Source organism: Bemisia tabaci, chromosome 1 (assembly GCF_918797505.1).
Source record: "Bemisia tabaci chromosome 1, PGI_BMITA_v3".
NCBI lineage: Eukaryota > Metazoa > Arthropoda > Insecta > Hemiptera > Aleyrodidae > Bemisia > Bemisia tabaci.
Window position 1 is genome coordinate 13,540,825 of NC_092793.1, and position 25,599 is coordinate 13,566,423.

Below are 25,599 nucleotides of genomic sequence, written 5' to 3' on the forward strand. Positions count from 1 at the left end.
CGCGTCGGAAAGCGGCTCTGGCGACGGTAGGTAGTTGTTACGCGTTTACGGTTTCCTTGGTAACCTTTGTTTGCTATCAGCTGATGTCGAGTAGTATGACTAGGAAGCTCCAACCACGGCATTCTTCGAAAAAAGCGCGAAAACTTATAGATTTGAATTTTCAAATTTTAAACGTAAAGTACATTTTTTCCGGTGCGAGATTAAAGCACAGACCCGTTTTGAATTATTGACAGTATCACCATGATTCCAAAAATACACTACACAACATAGCATTCGCTCACAGGAAAAAGATATCAATTAAAATAAAATCAGTCCCCCCTAAACAGCAGAAAATGGCGCCGATTCCCATCAACCAACACGCGGTCTCTCCAATGTAACATGGTCCGTTGATACTCCCCAGCTGGGACCGTCCGGAATAGCACCTCTAGTGCAAGCACCAGAGCCGCTAAAAAAGCGTTCTCATGACATTATGATTTCTATGTGACGATGGAAAGAAAAGTCGCACGCAGCAGCCGAGAGGAAGAAAATATGGATTTCAAGGGTAGTATAGTATATGCATTTATACATATTAGAGGCGCCCTGACATTGCAGGCCATTAACAAGGTTCGGCGGAAAAAGTGCGTAATAAGCTATTAAACGTGCGAAAAAACGTGTTAGGCGCCATCCCCAGGGGACCTCGGGGATGCACTGTTTCGCAGGTGTAGACAGAGCGAAGACAAGATAGCTTTCAATTTATCAAAGGATCACCAATTCCATTATCTGTCCGATTGAATGCATTGGACACTCAAAGACAAGAACATCGACACCTTTACAGTCCGAAAAAGTCTCCCAAGAGAATTTTCTTTGCCTTCAGGAAGTATTCCAATCAAAAGTTTGTCAACGTCAAAAAACGAAAAATGTGTACGAAACATTGCTATACGGTAAGGGTGGATTTTTTTTTATGAAAATCTTATCTTAGGAAACTGCTGATGTAAGTTCATTAAGACAATAAAGACCAAGATGTTTTAAGTATGACTTTTAAGTGAAAAAGCAATGCCACTTACCTTTACTACAAAACAATTGAATTTATTTCTTCATAAAAACCACATTACTTTTATACACTTACTTGATTGTCACACGATTCGGCGATAGATCACGATTACACGATTCCTGATCCATTACTATCGCAATGGCTCCAAAATTAAGGTGAGATCACCGTGAAGCATACCCTTTTTTTTATTAAAAAAAGGAAAAATAACATTTATTTGGCCGATTGATTACTTTGTTCTAATGATATATCATTGCAATCTAAAAGGAAACTTATTGTTCCAAATAAAATAGATGTAACTCAGTGTATTGTTCAAAATTGTGAAAATCCTTCAGGGCATACCTTAATGGGCCGCGAAGGAACACACCTTAGCAAGTTTTGTTCATCGATCCTTGTAACTTCTCAACACTTTTCGTCTCTCCTGAAAAATTGTATCTTTGGACTTTAAGTAATTGCCTTCTAAAAGCAACGCGTTTATTAAAGGTCTCTTCAGCCGCATTGTAGATCGAGATCTAAGATTAGAGATAAAAGTGCAAGTATCGGTAGATGACCGCTTGAGTTGGTGGAAGATTTACCAAAATTCACGGTAAGTAACTTCCTACGAACTTACTTGTCAAAATGTTAAGAGCAGCCCCCCCCCCCCCCCAAAAAAAAAAACTACACAGTCGCATTGTTCCTCACAACACCTGGCGGCGAAGAACCTATTGACACTTACAAAAGCTCTGATGGGAAAAACTCCCTGCTAGAGAATGAGACTGTAAAAGTGATGGATTTTGAAAATCAGACGGCTTCTAATGTGAAATTTCTCCAAAATTGTACCAGGAGACCTCTCTCAATGTCATTTTAAATTCGGCAATAGATTTTGCGAAGCACCTCACTGATCAGGACCTTTTAAAAGAGAAGCTCAACATTTTCTGAAGTGTTCATTTCCCGAGAAGCGCAAACTCCATCTACCGGCACTCCATCGAAACCGCTTAAGCAGGCAATTTTTTTACTTCAATTGAAGGATATATACCGGCGGTGCAGCGGTAGTTGAAACAAATGAGAAGTCGAGGAAAAATTCCAAATGTGATTCATCGGCGAAAAAACTACGAAGATCCAAAAAAATTGACGTCGCTGATTTTTGCCACGACATTTGATGACGTCAGAGAGGTAGTTCCGATGATCCTTGTGTGGATGCGCAACACCCAAAGACTTCATTTCTGATGACATATTTAAACCAGGTTCTGACGTATAACAACGGGAAGATAAAAAACATTCCAAGTAAAAAGTTATGACGTAAGCACGTTGCCATTATGAGGTTTTTAAGCGCTGAGTTTTTTCATCGAATTCGACAGAGAAGCGTCCAAAAAACCGGTAGTCATCTGAAAATGTTACGTGCAGTTGACAGCAGCGATTGTTTCAGGGAAAGGGAGAGGGGGGAGGGGTTTCTCGTCACCAGAAAATTTGCGGTTACGTTCACCCATTTGCCAAAGTTGGACAGCTCGGGCGGTTTTTCACTCCACAATTTCTATTCTTAAGAGTGGCTTTCCATGGTCCTCCCTAAGTTCATAGAAGTGGTTAACAGTGCGACGATTCACAATTTCAGTTCACGAGGTACAATATAAGTAATAAATTTCCTGCGTGTGCCCTATATTCAGTGCTACAGATGTGCATGGTGAAGGTGTTGATTACAGGTGCGTGGAAACTTCGAGGATATTTTGAAAGGACAGTGGCGTGGCGTGCTTTGCGATACATCGATTGATCTGCCATTTAAACCTATAGAAAATGATTGATCGACAGGGTGCGCGCAATGCATACCTAATAATCGATTCTTTACCGCAGATTCAAATGGGGGGAGAAATCGATAATCGATCATTCGCGCCTCGCCACTGAGTAACAATTAAACGTGGGCTGGGTTTAAATAATCGCTTAAATTCTATTTGTTCCGCATGCCTATCAAGGCTTCTCTCATAAGCCGTTTAGCCGTGGTCAACATCATTCAGCGGGCTGATTCTTGAAATTGATGGACAAAGCTATAGACGAAGATGACATACGGGATATGGAGGGTTCCTATTGGTGAAAGGGGGTGGTTGTATTGGACAAACGAAATGGGTAATGGACTAACTAACGGCTACTCACGAGAGATCTTTTCCATCAGTTTCTTCCTTCTAGTCTCTGAGAACCACACATTTCAATCAACAGGATCCCTACATATTCCTTATGTCTTCTTTGTCCATCGTTTTGTCTATGGATTTCAACAATCAACCCGCAGAAAGTGAGAGACGGACGGATATACGTAAAGTACAAGAAGAACTAAAATCCGAATTTCGGGGCGTTTATAAGTAGATTTTTTTGGGGTTTCCAGAAGTCGAAAAACACCGGAAAGTTCCTGTGGCGTAAGAATCCTTAGTTCTTTCAATTCAAGCTTTGAGCACTGCTTCTGGAGCCTTACCTTGATTCGACTAAATTTTGTAATTAGGGACTACAATTTCTGGATCAACTGTAAGACATACGTCTGTGGGGAAACAAATGGTACATACGTGTTTTTGAACTGAGGCAGATATTGTACTTCCTAATTGCAAAACGAAGTCCAATGGATCAGATGCGCTGGTTACAGGGTCGTGTTTTGATGCTTGATTCTTGCAGATCAGCGAAAAATAATAAGATCTGTCCGAATAGCAACTTTCATTCGCTTTGGAAAATTCGGTTTATGACATCATCCACCGCGGGAGTGACACCGTTGCTTGATTTCTTCCACCTTCCTTTCATCCGAGTTTCATATCGAGTGACCAATGCAAGCGTGTCTCACTGATTGATGAAAGCTGGGTGCACGGAGAAAAAAGATTAGTGGCTGTGACTATTCGTGGTTGGTAAAACAGGATTTAGTTTCACGCAACAGAAAAATTAGAAACTATCACTCACTGAGTTAGCGGCCTATGCTAACACGAGTTGGTAAATGATGATCTAGTGCTCCTAACTGGGACCGTGATACCACTTGACATACCGACTAGTCACAGAAACCCAACTCCTTCGCTCTCAGATTTACCAACCCAGAATAGTTGCATTGTCCACCACGTCAGGTTTGCTTACCTTGAAATCTGGTAGACAAAGACAGCACTAAGTTGTATTTTACGACCAATCTGGAACTTTCAACATACACTTATTTGAAGGTAATGCGTACTATGAAATAGGTTGCATTTCTAAAAAGTGTGGTGGGAGAATCAAATTCGAGATATTAATTCTGACGTCTATATATTTGGCGTGTGGATTAGCTAATATTGGTAATATGTAATGACGAGAGCATGTTTTTGGAGCCGGCAGTCAGCTGTTTACTTTTCCAGTGAAAACTCGTGAAAGTCAAGTGTTAGTTCAGAAATCGATCAGGCTCTATCCATTGGGTTCTTAAAGATTTAATTAAATAACAAAGAAAATAAAGTACCTGCGTAAATGACCTATATGAATTAAAAATAGCAAGCAGTAAAGTATTAAGTAAAAAAAGTAATTAATTAGGTAAAATAAAAATAAATTTAAAGAAACTACCTAATAAATAACAAAATTATATGAAATTTAGGCCTTACGAAAAAATTGCAAGTAAATCGGTATGTATCTCATAATATATTGTACATTGTCGCGGAAAAATCTTAGTTGGTTGCAGAAATTCTAGTTTTTCGTTAAAATCGAAGTTATATGCCGATTTTTCGTCGCGGTAATTATCGCTCGGTTTAGCTTAATGGTTAGGATTCTCGGCTAGTGTTAGGTAGGTTGTAGGATCGAACCCCGACAGAGGTGAAAAAATTCTATCGCCAAATTACACTGGATTAGTCTCCGAGAGATTAATCTTTTTCATTTTTCACGGTTTCGGCGAGTTTCATCGTGCTTAATCATTTTATTCGGGGGAAAAGGGGCTCTTTTCCAACACCTTCTGTTACATGCCCCTGTTTTTGTGTGCCGCCAGATTGGAGCTGGAACAATCTCGATTCATTCTGTAAACCAGGCATTCAATAAAGCCTACCAGGCGTATATTCTTACATAACAATACGAGTAATGAGTAAACCCTTAATCCTTGGCAAGATTTACCAACCCGCGTAGTCGGAGGAGGCAACCCGCCCGCCCGTGACACCGTTAGCCGTACTTACCAACCCGCTTTGTTCGGATCAAACAGGAGTGGAGCTATGACGGAAACGAAATAGGCGGGTTGGTAAACATAGCCCTTTTCCTGGTTGCGGCCACCAGTCTCTTTTCTCCGTGTGTAAAGAACAAAGGGTGTCACTGTCGCGGTGGATGGCGTAAAGCCGAATTCTTCAAAGCGCAAAATCTCGAATACAATTGAAGGTCGAGAGTTGCTGATTGGACACATTTAATTATTTTTAGCTTATATGCAAGAATCAAGGATCAAAACACGATTCTGTGACCAGCGCGACAAACACACCACTTCAATTTCGGGCTCATCCGTAAAAACACGTGTGTGTGCTTGGAAATTAACGCTACATACGTGTTTTTAAACTGAGCCAGAAATTGTCCTTCCCAATGGATCACTAGACAAGGTACGAATTTAAGCATTCTGATACATGTTTCTTAGCCAGAATTTCAAGTAGAACACGATTCGCGCAACGAAAATTACTGAAACCAACTTCTAACGGAGATATTAACATTTTTATTTCACATTGGTTACGATGAATTTGAACTGCCCACTCACAAGAAACTCAAAGCTCTACGTGAGTCAAATCGCGCACTACGACGGTTTAAGCAAGCTTCTCGATCGAGCAATGTTCATTTCCCACCATGTGTTTTTCAAACTATAAGTAATTTGCTACAGCTGAGCCGAATAAGCGTCATGATAGAGGTTGCCAGGTTTTTTTATCGCAGAGACGTTCATGATAACGTTTAGCGCGCGATGTGAATCACGTAGAGTATTGAGTTTTCATGAGCGGGTGGTTTGAATTCACGCACCAAGAATCATTAAATATCTTCGGACGGAGTTGATTTCGGTGATTTTCGTTGTGCGCACCGTGTTTTACGTAAAATTTTGGTGAAGAAACATGAGTCAGAATGCTGAAATTCGTACCTTGTCTAGTGGTCCATTGGAATATGTAGGCTTAAACGTCTTGTGTGCTGCAGTGGCAGCGCTAGTGGTCAGCGGCGGCTCGTCGGCCCCTCTCTCTCGACTGAGCTTTGAGAAGGGCGACTTGCTGAAGACGAGTAGGCTGGGGTTCCAGGTCTGGAGGCACTTCAATTTGCCGCCGCATCACTACTATTACGCCCTCTCGGACCACGAGATCTTCTCGACGACCGTGGAGCCCCAGACAGAGTATTATTCGGACGAGGTAACCAAAAAGGTCAAGCTCCGATCCGTCTTGTACACCCTTGACGTGAAAACCCCTCGAAAGGAATTCGACTCCATCCTCATGACGAAAGCCCGGGTCCGGGGGGCCACCATCGGGGACACGGGCATCGCCCTGGCGCGCAGGATGAGCCAGATGGTCCTTTTCTACCACACCACGCGCTGCAACAACTACCACTACATTGATTACGTCGTCCACGGCAAGACTTTCGGCAGGTCAGAATATACCTACAACACACGGAAAAAAAAAGAATTGCTGATTCAGCAATTCAATTGCTAAAAACAGTGAGTGCAATGTTTCAACGCAGATTTTACAACAAAAAAATGCTACTTTAACCACCCCCGTGGTTAAATTAGTTTACAATGTGGTTAAAGTAGCATTTTTTTTGTTGTAAAATCTGCGTTGAAACATTGCACTCACTGTTTTTAGCAATTGAATTGCTGAATCAGCAATTCTTTTTTTTCCGTGCAGATATTTACAGATATTTTTTTTTTCTCTACAGTAATATTCAGTAGATGAATAAAATGGTATACTAACATTTGTCTTAGATTTTGTTTATTAAGATTTTGGCTTTTTGCTTGCCAACACGAAACGAAATGAACGTATCCCTCGTGAACTAGACAGGTGCGAAAGAAGGGTTGCGCTCGTTATATTCAAGGGCCATAAGAATGAATGGGAATGAAGATGCACCGAGATGTAGCCATAAAGACGTACCGTCCGTTCTGAGCTCAGAGGCCGAAAGTTCCGGGCGCAGCACCTCATACTTTCGACCTCTGAGCCCGAAACGGACGGTATGTCTTCGGCCCATAACTTTCTTTTTCAGTGCGTTTACCAGAAATACCGCCATTTTACTTAATAATATTCAAAAAAAAAAAGCTTACTAGAATAAGCGTTATGAAATGCGGCCTTAGACCCCTCTACCCCCATTATGCCCCCCGGCCTCTGAGCCGGAAACGGACGTTATGTCTTTGGCCCGTGCCTTTTTTTTGAGTGCGTTTACCAGAAATACGTCCATTTAACATATTAAAATTCGAATAAAACAGCTTAATAAAATAAGCGTTATGGAATGCGGCCTTGGGCCCCTCTATTCCGCTATGTCTCCCTAACTTGATGAATGGTCTCTTATGGTGCATATTCAGTTTATGGCCTGGTTACACGCTCGTTCCGTCAAATTCCGATCAAAATGATGACCAAGATGGCGGTCGAGAGTTATCTAGATTGATGAGTAAAATTAATTAAAACAGCGTGTTGATTGAATGAGCATGAAATAAGCACGGTTGTGTGGAAATCAGATGAAGGATGAGCCCCACAGCTCCATCATCTACCATCAAATTTGTGCAGGCCGCAGAAATTTGATGGAAAATGGTGCGCACCAGTCACCATTTGATCGGAAATTGATGGAAATTTGAGCGTGTAACCAGCACAATACACTAATGTGAGATCTGCAGCGTCGAGCGAAGAAACCAGATGGCGCGGTCTGGTCCTTAATTGGAACACTGAAAACTAGAGATTATGAATTTAAAACTTTTTCTTATTTTTCGTGGACGATGACAATACTTCCTTTACCCGCGATGGGAGCGAGAAAGTAAAAACTGCGGCCGTGGAAGCCGTACTCTCGGGTTATATAGACTTACTGTCCACGTTTCGGGCTCAGAAGCCGAAAGCACCGGGCGTAGTACCCGGAGCAGTTGGCTCCAGCACCTGGACCTTTCGACCTCTGAGCCTGGAACGGACGGTATGTCTATACAGACCGACCTTTTTCTTTCAGTGTGTACACTATCTTCACTTCTGATGATTCTGATAAAACATGAACGTAATAGCGGCAGACCATTGCTACAGCTCAGCTGGATCAGCAACTCAAAGAGAGGCAAACGCTTCAAAAAGATCCGTAGGGTTAAACAATTAAACATTTGTTTTTAACGGGAGACATGAACAGGAACACAACTGCATTAAATAAAATGGGACATGGACAGTTTCCATCCATTTTCTCGCTTGTCAACAGGTGTTTTGAAAAAACTATTGCAATCTGTGTCCCGCCTTAACGAGCCGAAACTGAATGTATTTTGCAATACCGTTTCGGGTGAAGTACGTTTTGAAGTGGCTAAGAGATTTCCTGCAAAAGAGAGATCAGCACACAAGCTTACACATTTCTCTTTAAGATACCAAATCCTTGATTTTTTAATTATGTATTGGTAACATCCATGATCTTGAAGTTCCGTTAGCTGTATTACCATCTAAATCGTCGGTTATATTCATACTAAAAATATAGTTTAACAAGTTCATTTTTTTTAACTTTTTTAAATTTTATTTTTATTTAATGGATGGGAATGGATGACCCTCTAATGGTTTAACCTTCTTTATTCGTACAGGTGGTGGAAGCCGCTATACTGGCCGAAGCACCCCGAGTGCCCGGTCCACCTCGTCATCGAGTCTGAGACGAATGTTAGCGATCCGACTAAGCCTGGATATGTCACATCGTTGAGGAAGAAGAAGGGAGAAGAAATGCTGCCTCACCTGAAAAAACCTTGAATCGTGAAGGAGATCTGTGTCAGTTCGTTGATGAATGTAAGTAAAATTATGCCGGAATAATTTCTCTTGATATTATCGCTGTAGGGACCCGAGTATTTTCAGAGCTTGGTTGAAAAGCTAGGCGCTAGGCTGCTATGTTGGCGGAAGTGTTCTTGTAACGCCTGCAGATCTGGCGCAGGCAATAATGATGACACCATATATTTCACTGCTGACACACCGTGCTGCCTCGATCGGGCGTTGTTCTCGCCACTGAACCCCGGAACAGTCGAAGCTACGGCTTCAGCATCCGGAACTTCCAGTCACTCGGCCTGGGACGGACGGTATGTTTAAATGGACATAACATTTTTTCTAATGTAAACTTCTTAAGTCCTTACAAACCATGTCCAACCTCTTCAATTGATTTTTTCTATTGTGTGTCGTTAGGATCACTGTCAGAAGTTGAGTTCGAAATCAAACGGCGCACCTACTGTTGTTTTGTACGTGGTAATTCAAAAAAGAAAAATGTTAGTCTTAACTTCCATCTACATCTTTACCTTCCACTTCTTTCGGTGAGAAAATTCCTGATCATACACTCTGTACAGGAAATAATCTTGTTGCTCCGTTAGTATCCAGAATCCACCTTGAAAACAGTCAGAGCCTCTTTTTCGTAGTCGCGCTTTTTGTTCAACAGAGATTGAAGCATATTTTCTCTACTAACATTTTTTGATAAAGTAGCTTACATGAATACAACCAATGATATGCTTGACCATGAAGTTAAAAGAGCCGTGATATCTCAGAATCTTGTAAAGTGTTTTATCAGCCTCGTTGCCAGTATTATTTGATTGTTGTATACCTCCTTTGTAAGGAGATAGTATTAAGTAGGTTCGCCATTTGAGGCAGTGTTAGTCGAATTTCTAGCGATAATTTTGCGATTTTCATACGGTAATCTAATGAATGACATTGAATGGCAAAAATAGCTCAAAATTGCATTTTAGATAGACCGTTTTAAAATTTTCCGGGGATGCCCCTTGACCCCCCCCCCTTCTGTAATGGGGCGAATCTCCCTGTCACGACGCAAATCGCAAAGTTAGGTCTTCGAGGCCTCACAGAAGAAAACCTCGGAAAAAAGATCCGCCGTCGTTACTTTACGGTGCCGTAAAACTGCAGTGGGGTACCTGTATTCAAGCGCCATAAAAATAAGGGGAAATCGAAATTGAGAGAGAATCCAAAATTTTTCAAATCAAGGGGAAAGGAAGATTAGGCAGAACTCGGTTTGATGCTGCTCAGCCCGCGCACCTCTACTTTGCTCTACTTCTGAAGAAGTCGAAAGCGTTCTTCCAATATTTCAAAAATGTATTTTATTATAAAATTGGGACGAGAATTGGCAACATTTGCCAGGTTAAATAATTATCACTTATTCTCTAAGTTTCTGACCGAAGGGGCAACTGATTTATTTAGGCCAACATGTTTTCTCTAGCCTGCATGGGACCAATTCACATTTTTAGCAGACTTGCAGATTTCTTGCAGATTTGCTAGATTCTAGCAGAATGGAGATGTTGCAGGCGTGAGGAATTTGCGCTTTGACTGTTGATCCTTATGTAAAAATTTGCGAGAAACACGATGGTGCCACTGGTTTTCTCTGAAATCAACTCCCAAGCCCAAAAAAAGCTCTCGAGTTGACGCCAAAATGGAGGGGATATCCCACGCTATCCATGAGAGTCCACCTCTACATCAAGACGAACTCTCCATGCAATATAGGGAGCAAATAAATTAGCAGTGATGCCAGTGCAGTGTTTTCAGTTTTAGAGTCTCTAAATAAATTGGCAGCCCTGTCAATGTATTTGCTCCCTATCTTTGCATGGAGAGTTCGTCTTGATGCAGAGGTGGACTCTCAGGATAGCGTGGGATATCCCCTCCATTTTGGCCTCAACTTGAGAGCTTTTTGTGAGCTAAGGAGTTGATTACAGAGAAAACCAGTGGCACCATCGTGTTTCTCGTAAACTTTCACACAAAAATCAACAGTCAAATCGCAAATTTCTCACACATGCAACATCTCCATTCCGAACACGCACACACGCGGTCGTAGATCTGTTGAGGCAGATGGAGAATATTTCTCCTTTCTCCCTTGTGGCGTATTTGGAGCAGCCCCGTAGCTTCGCGCCCGGTGTCGCTCTTAAGACGCCTTCATAGGCGAGCCAGGCCACCCGCTCTCCGGCTAGTCCACAGCCCGTCCTGCGGTCCCTGAGGCGGTTACAAGGCTTCGTTGAGCTGCATGAGCTGCCAAAAAGTTTGTCCTGCATTATCAGGATAGGTCAAAGCAGAAGTTGTGCCTCTCTGAGGTCAAAACGCTGATTGAGCAATTGGCCTAGGTCATTTGATCGCCATTCTTTAGACCCATCAGCCTGGCTCAAATGCGTTTTCTTTTTCGTTTTTTACATTTTTTAATTCAGGATGCCTCCCCTCAGTGGGGGCAGTAGAAACCGACTCAAGTATGTGTTTCCTTAGCAATGCATTTTTCACAGGCTCCCTAATTTCTATGTTCACGGATCCAGGTTGACTGGTCTAAAACCGTCCAAAAACTGTTTAATTGTATGTTGAAATTGTGTATATCTCACTCTTCTCCCACAACTCAGGTTTTTTTCTTTTATTTAAGCAAGGCATTCCTTCATTGGGAAGATGCAGCGTTTCAGCCTTGGGTGTCTTTAAATGCACTTGTGCACGTCCGGGTGGCGGCTATGTTCGGTTAGGGCCCTTGTTTCTAAGTATGTGATCTAGCAGTCAGTTCTCTTAGGTTAGGAAACTCCTGTTTCTCGTATTGTTTACAGGTGATTTTTTCGTATCAAATTTTCTCCCGCCACGTCAAGGGCGGCACGTGTTTGTTCGCAATCGTTACTTACGAGCTAATGCAACGGAATTTTCCACGACGCGCGGCAAGTGTACGTTCACGTCCGGACCACCATCGTCACGTTATTGTGTTATGTAACGGAATTTTCCATCGACTCGGCGGTACCCCCTCTTACTGGGAGTGTTCCACCCACTAACGCGCCAACAAAATAGTTTTAAGCCTCGTGACACTCACAAGCACTGACGTCTAGAACCGCGTATGACTACTTCGGATGGATCACTCCATTGCGCGCCACAGACAAACGGACGAATGTAAGTTGAGTCCCGATGCATTGAGGTCATTAGGGGAGAAGGTAAATTGAGTCCCGACTCCTAATTGCTGGTACGTAAATTGAGTCCCGGTAGCATTATCACTGTATGTGTGAGGATGGGAGAGTGTGCGTGAGAGGCAAGAAATGAAGTAAATGTTTTGTGAAGTTAAGTGATTGTAAAAAGCTTAAATTTTATCTGCAAGTATTCACGATTCATGGTTACTACAAAGGTCGATTTGTTCCATTGGTTTTCTTGCTATTGCCTGACAAAAAAAAACTGATACGTACGCAACAGCACTTCGGTTTGTCGTCAAGCGCTGTGAATATTTAGGTTTAAAGTTCCAACCGAAAGAAGTTTTTTTGGACTTCGAAGAAGATATACACAAAGCAGCTCGTTGAGTATGGCCGAATGTTAGACTTAAGGGATGTTGCTTTCATCTTGGGCAGAGTTGGTGGCGCCACATACAAAAGTGCGGCTTAGTGACCGTGTATAAAGACTCTCGATCTGAACTCAGCAATTATTTAAAATACATATTTCTTCGGCTTGCCATTTTTAAGTGAAGGAGATGTTGACGATGCCTTCGTATTTTTATTTATTTCCACCAACGCAAATACAGTGGGACTCAATTTACCTATGGAGGATTAATTGACGGGACTCAATTTACCTATGGGTGATTAATTGACGGGACTCAACTTACCCTTAAAAGATCGTTTGGGACTCAACTTACCATTCCCCAGACAAACATTACGCCGGAGGAAAACGCCGTTTGGGCATTCGAGTTTCAAGATTTCCTCCGAAAAATGTTTACTTCTAAGGATACTCATGAATAGTTTCGTTCCAAATACCTTGATAATTATGATCCAATTGCGAATATAATTCTCTGAAAAATTAGGGGGAAAATATTCACAGACTTCCATGAAAATTCGCATTTTAACGGAGGAAATTCAGCCACTTCCAATGGCTCATACGACGTTCTCCCTTAGCGCAGCAACAACGTGACACTCATCGAACGGACACCATTCGAGTTCCTGCCACAGATGACATATCGTCACCTTCCAGGCAAAGTATCACAAGCGCCATGCGACGTTTAAAAATTTCCGCCGCCATTCAATATTTTTTACAGAGAAATTGTTCAACGAAGCTGTCCGAAAATTTCACTGAATTTTCTTTGTGCTGCCGATAAAATTTGGTGAAATTTCCAAACAGATTCAACCAACAATTTCTCAGTGAAGAAATAAAATGGCGGCGGAAATTTTTAAACGTCGCATGGCGCTTGTGATACTTTGCCTGGAAGGTGACGATATGCATTTGGCTCCAGGGATCATTTCCAGACCTCCCGTTGCGCAGATGCTGACACTTCTGAAAGCAACTACGTCATACGGAGCTTTTATTCATGCGACTTGGGCCCTCCAATGACTATCCACATTTTCCGCTTAGTCAAAGGTTGAGAAAACAAGGTATCAGAGATTGCCTCGCTGCAGTGCGTGACAGAGTCACCAAGTCTTCTGACGCATACCTATTGACACACAAGAAACAAAAAAATCGCGAAAAAACAGTGCCGTGTTCCGCCTCGGTTATTGCAACGAGATATTGCGACGATTCACGACAGCGCATGTCTTCAAAACAACCCTATTCACAAGCCAATACGAGTGTGGTACAAGTGAGAGTGGATACATTTTACGATCTAGCAGTAACCATTTTACTACCTAGAAGTGTGGTTACTTCAAATAACTTTACACATACTTGGACTCTACTCTCAATACTTATTGCAGTTTTTAAAAACTTGAAACTTGAAAAGAGTTACAATTTCGATCCTTTACCAGTTTAGTTCAGATATGGTGTGTTCCTCGCAGTTGTTAATGACAGGTACGTGATCACGTTTCTGTTAATGTCATTTCCAGTAGTATGGCGTGCTTTGAGACATACCAATTGATCTGCCGTTTAAACCTATGGAAAATAATCGATAGAGAGGGCGTTCGCAATGAACAGTTTAGTAATCGATCTTTTATCATGGCTTCTAAAATATCGATTTCCAATCACTCCCGCCTCGGCCTTGCTCGTTTTAAATTTCCCTTACCAGCATTGGTGCTCGTTTTCCGCAATTGCAAAGGCTAAAAATAACTGCGCTCAAAACGTACTTCGCGATTTTAATTATACTCAAGTTCGCTGTCGTGACAGTTGGCGGTGGATTCCGTTCTTTTACATGATTCACGTGAAAGCTCTATAAAAAAAGGCCGAAGATAAAAGTAGGTACCATTTCTGATTTACGTTGTCAGAATTTGACCTCGAAAAAGAAAAGTTAATTCAGAATACAGATGCATCAACATTATAGGGTAAGAAAGTAAGATATCGCAGTCTTTTAAACCAAATACACATGATCTACCGTAATATAATGAATCACAATGTCAGAACACCGCAGATGGAGTCGTCATAGTCCACGGAAAGCCTCAGAATGTGTTTACTGACGTTATTTTTCTGGGTTGCTGTTTATATTTCCTTGCTAATTTATTTGTCCCTGAATCTGCTGGGGTTTTCCCTTATTATTGTAAGGACGTAAATCAATTGTGAATGAATTTCATCTGCCACATACGCAACACAAAATTGCACAATCTTAGCAACATTGCAAGCCTTATACCGAGAAAGCTCTCAATTCCAAAATGATTGATAGTGATCACTGTATTTCATGGAAATCTACCATTGCCTAGATTTGATTTAAACCCTGGTATTCAAACTAAAATACGTTTCAATTAAGACACGATTTACCAAGGCAAAAATGGCATAAAGCTTTTTCTAATTTAAATGAAATTCGTCATACATCTTTAAAGAGCCGTATGCAAAAACGACATTTTTCGCCCCCCCACTAAAACTTATTCAACTTCGTCTATCAGTTACTAATACTGGAGCGCTTCTTTCCCCAAATTTTCAGACCCCCAAAAAATTTTGGGGAGGCGCTAGGGGGGGTGGAAGTCAAAACCTGTGACCCTCGATATCTTTCGAACGAAACAAGATATTGAGGCCCGGTTTGGACGAAAAATCGTCTAAAATTGCATACTTTAAGATTCTAAAGGTCAAAATCCCAAAATTAAATTTTTAACTTAACTAATGTGCTTTTTTCAGTTTTTGAGGAAAAACAATTTCTTTTAAACAGATTAAACTGAAATTTCACATTTTTTGATTTGAACCAAAACCAGTTTTTTAAATTGTTCGTCTTTTTCCGCATCCAACGAGTGGTCGTATAAGCGGGGAACCGAACGGTTCCGGAGTTATGATCGATTGAAGTTTCCGCTCAACGCGCGCCGACCGATTTTCGCGCGCAAAAAAGTCGGATTTGACTGTTATTAAATCAGATTTAATGTTCAAACTGAGCAAAATGCATTATTAGGGACCCTTGAGGGTCGCTGAGTCCAGAAATTACAGATACTTCCAAAAAATTCACGTTTTTAAAATTACAGCTCCGTACAGGACCACTGAGCGGCCGGTCGGCGCTCAGTGGGCCTCTAAAATAGCGCTACGGAGCTGTAATTTTAAAAACGTGAATTTTTTGGAAGTATCTGTAATTTCTGGACTCAGCGACCCTCAAGGGTCCCTAATAATGCATTTTGCTCAGTTTGAACATTAAATCTGATTTAATAACAGTCAAATCCGACTTTTTTGCGCGCGAAAATCGGTCGGCGCGCGTTGAGCGGAAACTTCAATCGATCATAACTCCGGAACCGTTCGGTTCCCCGGCTTAAACGACCACTCGTTGGATGCGGAAAAAGACGAACAATTTAAAAAACTGGTTTTGGTTCAAATCAAAAAATGTGAAATTTCAGTTTAATCTGTTTAAAAGAAATTGTTTTTCCTCAAAAACTGAAAAAAGCACATTAGTTAAGTTAAAAATTTAATTTTGGGATTTTGACCTTTAGAATCTTAAAGTATGCAATTTTAGACGATTTTTCGTCCAAACCGGGCCTCAATATCTTGTTTCGTTCGAAAGATATCGAGGGTCACAGGTTTTGACTTCCACCCCCCCTAGCGCCTCCCCAAAATTTTTTGGGGGTCTGAAAATTTGGGGAAAGAAGCGCTCCAGTATTAGTAACTGATAGACGAAGTTGAATAAGTTTTAGTGGGGGGGCGAAAAATGTCGTTTTTGCATACGGCTCTTTTCGGTTTTAAATTTACACGTAATTAATCGATCTCACCTGCATATTTATGTTCAGTTGCGAGGATCTTCATGTTACGCAGCGACATACAATGATAAGAGCGAGATGAAACATAATAGCCCGAATGTACACAACGATAAAAACACATCGAATACAAAGCAAATGAGTTTACAAGGCTAAGAAAATCGAAGAAAATCGAATAAACACAACCAAGACATTTCGGGCCGATTACATGCCCTTCTCAACTGGAAAAAAACTCAAAAATCAAACAAACCATAAGTAAACCTCGGTCAACTGCATGCTCATTTTCTTGTTTTACTTATTTAGCTTTAGTTCCAATTGAACATGGGCCTGTAATTGACTCGAAACGTTCAGGTTGTGTTTAGGTATACTATTTGCTTAGTCTTGTAAACGCATTTTTTTTAATACATATAATGTGTTTTTGTCGTTTATGTTGCGCTTGAGCGTAATTTTCAAAGAACTTTTTCATGAATTTTTGAATTTGGCATCAAATTCTACTTTCTTAGCCTTGTAAACACATCTGTTTTGTATTTAATGTGTTTTTATCGTTTACGTTTCGTTTGAGCGCAAATTTCAATGAACTTCTTCATGAATGGACCAATAGACAAGGCACGAATTCAAGCATTCTGATACATGTTTCTTAACCAGAATTTCACGTAGAACACGATTCGCGCAACGGAAATTACTGAAACCAACTCCTGACGAAGATATTAACCTTTTTATTTCACATTGGTTACGCGGATTTTGAACTGCCCGCTCACAAGAAACTCAAAGCTCTACGTGAGTCAAATCGCGCACTCCAACAGTTTCAACAAGCCTCTCAATCGAGCACTGTTCATTTCCCATCATGTGTTGTTCAAATTATAAGCAATTTGCTACAGCTGAGCCAAAAGCGTCCAAATTGAGGTTGTCAGATTTTTATACCGCAGAGATTGTCATGATCATGTTCAGCGCGCGATGTGAAGCACGTAGAGCATTGAGTTTTCCTGAGCGGGTGGTTTGAATTCACGCATCAGGAATCATTGAATATCTTTGTAAGGAGTTGAGTTCGGTAATTTTTGTCGTGCGCATTGTGTTCTACGTGAAATTTTCGTTAAAAAACATGTATCAGAATGCTTAAATTCGTACCTTGTCTACTGGTCCATTTTCAAATTTGTAATTTGACATCTATTAATGGATCTTGGACGGATATTTCAGCCGTGAGGATGTTGCTGCTGAGCGTAAGCGTGGCCGCTGGATCTTCGGTTCCGATCACCCGGCTGAGTTTCCAGAAGGGTGACGTGATCGTGCACGGAGGCCAGTACTTCTACCACATCCTCAAGAGGGTGAACCTGCCCCCGTTCCACTCCTTCCTGGCGCTCTCCGACCACGAGCTCTTCACGACGACTCTCGTCCGCGAGGCGGTCGACGGGAAGAAACGATGGCGTTCGCGGATGCTCCTCGTCGACTCGAGACACTTGAGCTCGCGCGAGAAGGACATCCTCGTCAAGAAGCTCAAGCCCAAGAAAAAGCACAAGACGATTGGAGACGTCGGGGTTGCGCTGGCCTGGCGCTTGATCAAGAGCAATCTCAAGCTCTACTTCCACGCGACGCGCTGCAACACGAACCACTACGTCGACTACGTCACGTATGGCACGACGTTCGGCCGCTGGTGGAAGCCGCTCTACATGCCCAAGCACCCCAAGTGCCCGCTCCACCTCGTCGTCACGGGTACCTCCAACGTGTCCAACCGATCGGGTCCGGGTTACATCACGGCCTTAAAAACGAAGAAGGGAGAGATTCCGTTGCCGTAGACTCCGTGAGGAAATGCTACCGTCCACGGAGAAAATAACTTCGTGCATGGGACCCGAAGTTGAGGACATATAGATCTCTGAAGTTTTCTAATCACGCATCCGAAAACTTCAGGTCGAGCTGCCGAAGTTCGGGTCAGACATCGAGGCACTTCAATATGTACCGGAGTACTTCAGATATGTGACCCGAACAATTCGGTTTAAATGGAAGTACTTCAGGTGTGTGACCCGAACTCCGCCAGCTGGACCTCAAGTTTTTAGATACGTGATTCGAAAACTTCAGAGATCCATATGACCTCAACTTCGGGTCCCACGCGCAGAGTTTTTTTCTCCGTGTGCTAAACATGAACGCCGTGAATCCATCAAGATTTTCCTTCGTTTTTTGGAACTTAAAACTTTATAAAATATACACCGTTTTATCCAAGCACCTCAAAAATTTCAGGTTAAGTTTTTGATAGTATTTGCAAAATGGTTCTGTAAAGAAAAAATGTCCCAAGGTACACAAGTTTTTCTGCTATGAGACATTGTTTCCAAAAAAATGTAAAGTGGAGTTTACGACGTTTTTGCGTTGCGCGGCAGAATGGAAGGTTGAAGTTTCCGCACCAAATTCCCGATTTTGACACTGCCACACAAGATCTTAGATTGGCTTTTCCAAACAAAATTCTTCGGAAAATTTAAATCTATACACACATTCGCAGCTACGCGCAGATTACTGATTCGCATTTTGCTAAAAGAGCTTCCAGACAATAGGCAACAATTTTTTAAGAGAAAATAATAATATTTCACTCACCTATTGTTCATCGGGGATAGCAGGGTCGCTGATATCTTCACCTCCAGTCTCGTTGTTTTGAAGAACTGACTCTCACTGATGTTTCTTCCGAAAATTGTATTTTGATTTCATGCGTCAATGTCAAATGACGTTAAAACATCAAATTAGATCAAATGTTTATTTCATACATTCTTCTTAGTTTAATTAGGTAAATATGACGGAAAATAAAAAAAAATTAACCAGATCAGTGCGATTTTTCGAACCCTTTTTCTTTTTCTTATCGAAAAAAAGACACAAGCGCGATTGAGGGTTCAGATTCAGGACGTTGTAAACGCCCAGTGTTGCTAGGATTCGTAACTCTTTGACGTAAGAACATATTTCGATTACCGCGGTATGAGCCCTAGAAAGCACGGATTTACTTCTAATTCAGGGCTCACGTGGAAGTTAAGATACGCCCTTAAGTTAGAGGGAAGACGGGTTGTGCATGATGTCATTTCCTGTAAAAGACACCTTGATACACAAGCTATACAAGACTTGTGAGAGGACATTATCTCTAAATTTTAATTTTACAACTATGACAATCACTGTACGTTCAAATGACAAACAAGTTCAAATGAATCAAAGAAAAAGGACTGCAAAGCACGCAAAGAGTTCCGTGAAATTTTCAATATTTCCGCTTGGTTAATTTGTCCTTGAAATAAAAATAGACTCTCCCCAGTTAAAATTCAAGGAAAAGATTAGTTGCGTGTAAGTGTCGAAAACGGCAAAAATAAACATGACATGGTGTTTACCGCTATCGACAAAAATTACCGGGCGGAAGAAAAAATCTTCTAGCGGGAGGACTTAGTTGACAATTTTCACGAGTATCCCGCGCGCTTATACAAGGTTATTCAAAAGTCACGCGCACCACTGTTCTAATTATGATATCGACTTGCGGTTTAAGCCGTTTCTCCTCATATCGAGGGGCCAACTTTTTTAGGTACCTACTTTCCAGTTTTTGATCCCCTCGGGGCGAGGGGGCGGGGGGCAACTCAAACATTTCAGATGGCCATCCTCCTCATGGCCAGTGGTGCGTGACTTTTGAATAACCGTGTATAACAAACAATCATAGAATGAACATATCAACATGGTATGGTATGCCAAAGTTCTTGTTTTTTTCCGGAGGCCAGTATTTTACACCCACTCCTCCCCGAGCTTTGAATGAATGTTTGCTCGGCTTACCCGGTCACGAAATCCACCGCCGCTACGTGGAGTACATAGCTCGTTTAGAGAGGCGTTTTGAAGCGACATTCTGTCCATCATACCCGCACAGGCTGAAATGATTACAGCAGCAAAACCTCTATTTCTTTTTAATTTTTTAAATTTTTCCAGTTAATATGGCTTCTATTCCAGTTTAGGAATCTACAGCTATCTATACACGGAAAAAAAAAAGGTTGTTAGGGGGACAACTCACGGTTGTAGTTGGCGAAATGGTAATTGCAACCGACGTGCTGGGTGCTACTACCAGAGTGCCAGTGCTGGTGACGAACCCGCTCAGGTAAACATAACTACCGTGCGGTGGCTAATACGTTTTCCTGGGTTGTCTGCTGTCGGCTGGTTGTAATAACTACCTCGCGTGTGCTGCCCTCCTTCAAAATTTCCGTTACAATTTAGTTCAGATTAAAATGGCGTCGGGTACGGCCAGCTTTCCACGCGTGAGAATGGCGTGGGCTTTGAATCCGATCGTGGAAATGGAGTGAATAATTTCAATCACAAGTGCATATAAGTATAATGATATTTGAATTTGCCGCGTGTGGTCCGAGCCGGCAACATTTGGACAGCTGGAGCTGGGTGAGTGAGAAATGTGCACCGTCTATCAATTCTGTTCTCTGTGATCATCCTCCTTTGTTATCAGCCACGCTTGTGCAGTGTCGAATGCTTCATTTTATCTCAAATCAACTCTCATATCCCTGAATAATTAAAAAACAGTGCTGAGTTTTTGTATTTGAAACTCTGAATTGTGTGTCTCATAGCTTATCAGTTACTTAAAGTACTCAGGAACGTCCATTTAGGCACCTCTTTGTTTCATCAACCTTGTGCCTCCAGGATCAAGTTCGGCACTCGTTGTAATTTGTGATTTCTATTTCTTCCAAAGCCATGGTAACGAAGTGAGAATGTTAACGTATCTATACAAAAAGGAGACTATCTTCTTCCGAATCAGTTCTACAGAGTGTGCTTTTCTCACGTAACCGAACGTCACAGATCCAGCTTGTCTCGTTCCAATGATTTTGTCTAACAATTGAAGTACATATGTTTCTCAGGTACCCACCTACAGTTTTCAGTAATCCCCTTTGTTCTTTTCAGTTAGTTTTCTTGTTTGATGAACCTGCTCTCCTGAATTTAATAGGAGTCTGATTCAGAGAGATACATGAGCCCATCGGTATAACCTCAAAACATCTTCCTCCTTAAAGAGTAATTGATAGCTGTATGACTTTTTAAACAAATTACTCAGCTGATTGCATCTTGCAGTCTCAGTATTTGTTTGAAAATTTAGCAGTGTTGATTCATCTATTTCACCCAATAGTTGCAGCCTCACTGCTTAAGCTTACGCTCTTACCTTAAAGATTGTGCAATTATTGTCAGGTGCGCGCACAGTGAGTTGTTGCTTAAATGCATGTTACCTCTACATATGGACTTTCATCTTATAATTTTTGAAATGAAAATCAGTGGTGCATCTATTATTTAATGAAAGGCGAATGAAAAAAAAAAAAAACCAGAAAGTGTAGTGTACTCAAGAGATTCACATCCAACTCTGCAGAAACTTCATACCTTCTGATTCAATCGCAAAAATTGTCTGGTGAGTCAGTGTTTTATTTTATTCTCCGCTTCAACACTATCCATGTTCTCTGCAATTGTGACCGATCAGGATATTCTCACATTTTATTTTATTAACGACTCTAGTGCTCTTCGCAGAGAGAATTAGTTTTAGCATACCTACATTGAATGTCTTATGCCCATCCAACTTCATATTCTAACAAGAACTAGATATTATAATAAGTTGTGCAGTTCTGTAAACCTTTCTTGATACTTAAGTTTTAAAATGGTGTATGCAGAATTTGTATTTGTATTTCATGAGAGTGATCTTTAATCAGTTCTCTTCAAGCAAGTTTTCTCACTGACTTGAATAGAGATACTGTTCCTTGCATGAACCAATCATTGCTCCTAGACCTAATGAGGTATTTTTTTTATTTTTCAATCGTGCTTAATTCTTGTTTAGAGAGATGTGTATGTGTCAAAGGCAAATAGTCAAATTAGGCATTTTATCAAATACCTAGGCAGATAGTCAAATTTTCAGATGTTGCGAGGTTTCTTATGTTTTCACAGAGACCTCTCGAATTTCCAATATTTAAAGTGTGAAAATCCATTAAAGTACAGACTGTTATTGCCTTTCCTATTCAAAAATGCTCCTCACATTTCTTCAGCTGTCCAAATTGTGAAATAAGTTTATTTTATTAAATGCTGTGTATTTTGAGATAAATGTGCAATCTAGGACTAGAAATAACTCAGGTATTTATCATTGTATGAAGCAAATTTCTACAGAGAATTCCTTCCCACATGATCAGAGCATTATTTTGTCTACAGTTAGTAAAATAATCAGAATTTCAGTCTAAGTGAAAATATTTGACCATTTGCCTAGGCATTCAACCAAATGCCTGATTTGACTATTTGCCTTCAACATATGCACCTACAACGACCGATCAGCGATTCAAAATTGGGAGGAACTGAAGTTACTTGGGAATTTAAAAAAAAAATGAATTCAAGGAAAATTAGGAAAAATTAATAACCAGCTTTTTCTCTCCCTGCACTGTTTTTCATGCCTAACACCAGATCATTTTCCAAATTAAATTTTAGGCTTCATGGCATCGATTTTGATTAAAATTTGCTGTGCTGTCTGACTAAATATTTTCAAAATTATGACACAAGAGCCCCGCTTTTGAAGGTCCGAATGTCTTTTTTAGCCTCAAATAGTGACCGAGGGAGGTCTCTTCATTTTTCATTTAAATTTCTCTCAGATATTAAAATAAACAATGTGACTTTATTATTGCAAATTAATACATGAAGTCGAGAGATTTAATGAAAGGGGGGGGGGGAGAGATGATTCCAAATTCCCCTCAATAGAAGACAATATCCCATGTACCCTCTGGGAGGGATGCAAAAATCCCTGTTGGTCTTAGCAGGACCAACGGGGATTTTTGCATCTCTTCCAGAGGGTACATAGGATCTTTTCCTCTATTGAGGGAAATTTGGAATCATCTCTCCCCCTCCCCTTTCATTAAATATCTCGACATTATGTATTAATGGGCACCCTAGCCCCCCCCCCCCCTCCCCACGAGAAAAAACACGGCAGTCAGGAGTACCAAAAATGGGCACTCCCTACTAGCGTGCGGTAGCGAAAAACGCGCCAGCTACCCTGCTGGTTTTCTAAACTGCCGTGCGCCTGTAGACCCAAGGTAGTCGTCTCAACCACCGGAAAGTAGTTGAGACAACTACCGTGGCAGTCACGGTGGCCACCACGGTAGTTGTCTCAACTATTTTCCGGTAGTTGAAGCTACTGCCACGGTGGTTGAGATGACTACCTTGGGTCTACCGGCGCACGGCAGTTTAGACAACCAGCAGGGTAGCTGGCGCGTTTTTCGCTACCGCACGCTAGTAGGGAGTGCCCATTTCTGGTACTCCTGACTACCTTGTTTTTTTCCGTGTAGACAAAAGTTTAACGTAGAGATTATTTTTGAGCGTTCACCACGTTAGTGGTGTGCGCTCTTTCCGGTCGTTTTGCAGCGGGTATGTTACTAATGGATCCATTGGTAACAGTCCGCACGCTGAATGTGGGAGCTGAATGTGGAAGTCATCGGCCCGATGCCTGAAATTTGCGCGTGACGCGCAAAATTCGGCAACGATTCTCAGCGACCATCGGATAATGTCGGATTTTTCTGAACTGTTCGAATAGATTTGATACACATTTGGATAAAAATAACTTGAATTAGTGAAATTTCCGCTGTTGAGCGTTGATGGTTGATTACCACATTCAGCTGCCAAATTCAGCGTGTGATTATGCGGCATCAGATTATAGGTACGTTGTATTTCCGATTATTTCAACAAAACTAACTCAACTGATGGATGCGCTTCAAATAAAAAGCCTTATAATCGAAGATCCGAGACGCAATCGAAATGTGACAAAAACATTAATTTTGTTTTAGACGGCGGTTCGCTTTTGCATAGAGTGCCGTGGAAATCAGGACAAACATGCGGCAAGATTGCCGCATCATACGCAAAATTAATTACTCTAAGTATGGAAAAGCAACTACAGTGTTCGATGGATACAGCTCGAATGAACCATCAATGAAAGATTGCACACACCGCGGCAGAGGCATGCTTATAACTTCACCTGTTGTGAACTTTTTTCCTCACACAGTATTTGTGGGGACCAAAAGCAAATTTTTAGCAAATCCCGTCGACAAAACAAAAATAATTGCTCTGTTAGGAAATCAATTGATATCTAATGGATGTGAAGTTGTGAACACCAAAGGAGATGCTGATAAGGACGTCGTTAAAAAAGGGGTCAAATCATGCTCTAAAATGAATACCACATGTTCGATCCCGATCGAACAAACTTAGAGCAATTTCAGGATATTTCATTATACTCATTTTTACCCCCCCCCCCCTCACTCTAGAGGATCCGATCAATTTTATATATTATTTAATCACCCATTTATTTCATAGAAATAAGTTTAAAATCAATTCACCGGCATTCTAAATTCCATCATCTCCAAGTGTCCTTGTTTGGCACCCGGACTTGCTATTCTCAGAGGGGCGGGCATCAATGTGCCACTCTTTTGTTTTCGCGACGCGAAGCGCGAAAAGCACCGGCCAATAACCGGAATAGAGTGCGAACAGTCCTTAGGATTACGTCCACTTAATTAACCTGTCACAACCTTCATTTCAAATCCTAGCGCAGCAGCGAAATAGCGGTGTTGAACTAGGTCCTCAAACTTAGAAAATCCTGACGAAGCTTTATGACCGTAAAGCATACCAGGTTCTGAACCTTCGAAAAATCCTAGTACAGTTGCTGTATCGTAATCAAACTAGGTATAATTCAGATTGACATTCCTGAAATAACGTTTGCTCTTTATCTCGAATTATTTAACCTCTCATTCATAACCTTTCATATTTTCTTCCTTACGTGAAATGTCTTCCGACGACGAAAATAATGAGGCTCATCTGAACCATGATAATCATGATAACAATGACCAACATGACGATGAGAATCACAACGACAATACAAATGCAGGGGATTTGCAAAGGGTATCCATCGTTGCCAAATTGGCAAACCTCAGCAAACTCGCCCGGAACACACGCGATGCTTTCCGGCAGGTGCTGGACGAGGATGATATAGAGGCCTTCTCTCCTTCATTCAAAAGGCTGGAAAAGTATTGCGAACGTTTCGAAACGCTAATGGATGAAGCAATCGAGTTTTCGGTCGCTCGCCCTGATTCACCTTCAGAAGCAGATAGACTTCAAGTCGAATTTGAGCGACTTACGCGGGAAGCTCAAACTGAGTATCTCAAGCGATCAAAGAACGATACGTCTAAACAACAAGATGCCTCTGGTTTTCAGACGATGATCAATCAGACAATGTTAAACACCGCCTTCAGCGGTTTTAACCCAAAAATTCGCTTGCTAAAATTAGAGTTAACCCACTTTTCAGGTCAAATTGAAAATTGGCGAACATATTACAACTTATTCCTGGCATCTGTGCACAATTCTCTTCATCTGAAAGAAGTTGACAAATTTCAATATCTTTTAGGTAGTCTGCGTGGTG

General features: G+C 41.4%; 1 protein-coding gene across 6 annotated transcripts; it reads left to right on the forward strand.

The window, feature by feature from the left end:
• Nucleotides 1-1,698: 1,698 nt before the first annotated feature.
• LOC109040214 (uncharacterized) lies at nucleotides 1,699-24,107 on the forward strand. 6 transcript variants are annotated; one of them, XM_019056046.2, is made up of 4 exons: nucleotides 1,699-2,703; nucleotides 6,128-6,566; nucleotides 8,721-8,916; nucleotides 17,379-17,517. In XM_019056046.2, exons 1-3 carry the CDS (start codon nucleotides 2,676-2,678, stop codon nucleotides 8,878-8,880), a joined length of 627 nt encoding a protein of 208 aa, XP_018911591.2. In that variant the 5' UTR covers nucleotides 1,699-2,675; the 3' UTR covers nucleotides 8,881-8,916; nucleotides 17,379-17,517. The 6 variants fall into 6 exon arrangements, with proteins under 6 accessions (XP_018911591.2, XP_072152551.1, XP_072152540.1 ...); XM_072296450.1 differs by lacking the exon at nucleotides 6,128-6,566 and having other exon boundaries at nucleotides 1,747-2,703; nucleotides 17,379-19,412; XM_072296439.1 differs by lacking the exons at nucleotides 1,699-2,703; nucleotides 17,379-17,517 and adding an exon at nucleotides 23,978-24,107 and having other exon boundaries at nucleotides 5,263-6,566.
• The last annotated feature ends 1,492 nt before the right edge of the window (nucleotides 24,108-25,599 follow it).

What these genes read in the sequence shown, in the direction of transcription:
- LOC109040214 (XM_072296439.1), top strand. Translation starts at nt 6,049, where the DNA reads ATGAGTCAGAATGCTGAAATTCGTACCTTGTCTAGTGGTCCATTGGAA. An exon ending in CACGGCAAGACTTTCGGCAG is followed by an intron (nt 6,567 to 8,720) that starts GTCAGAATATAC and finishes TTATTCGTACAG; the next exon opens with GTGGTGGAAGCCGCTATACT.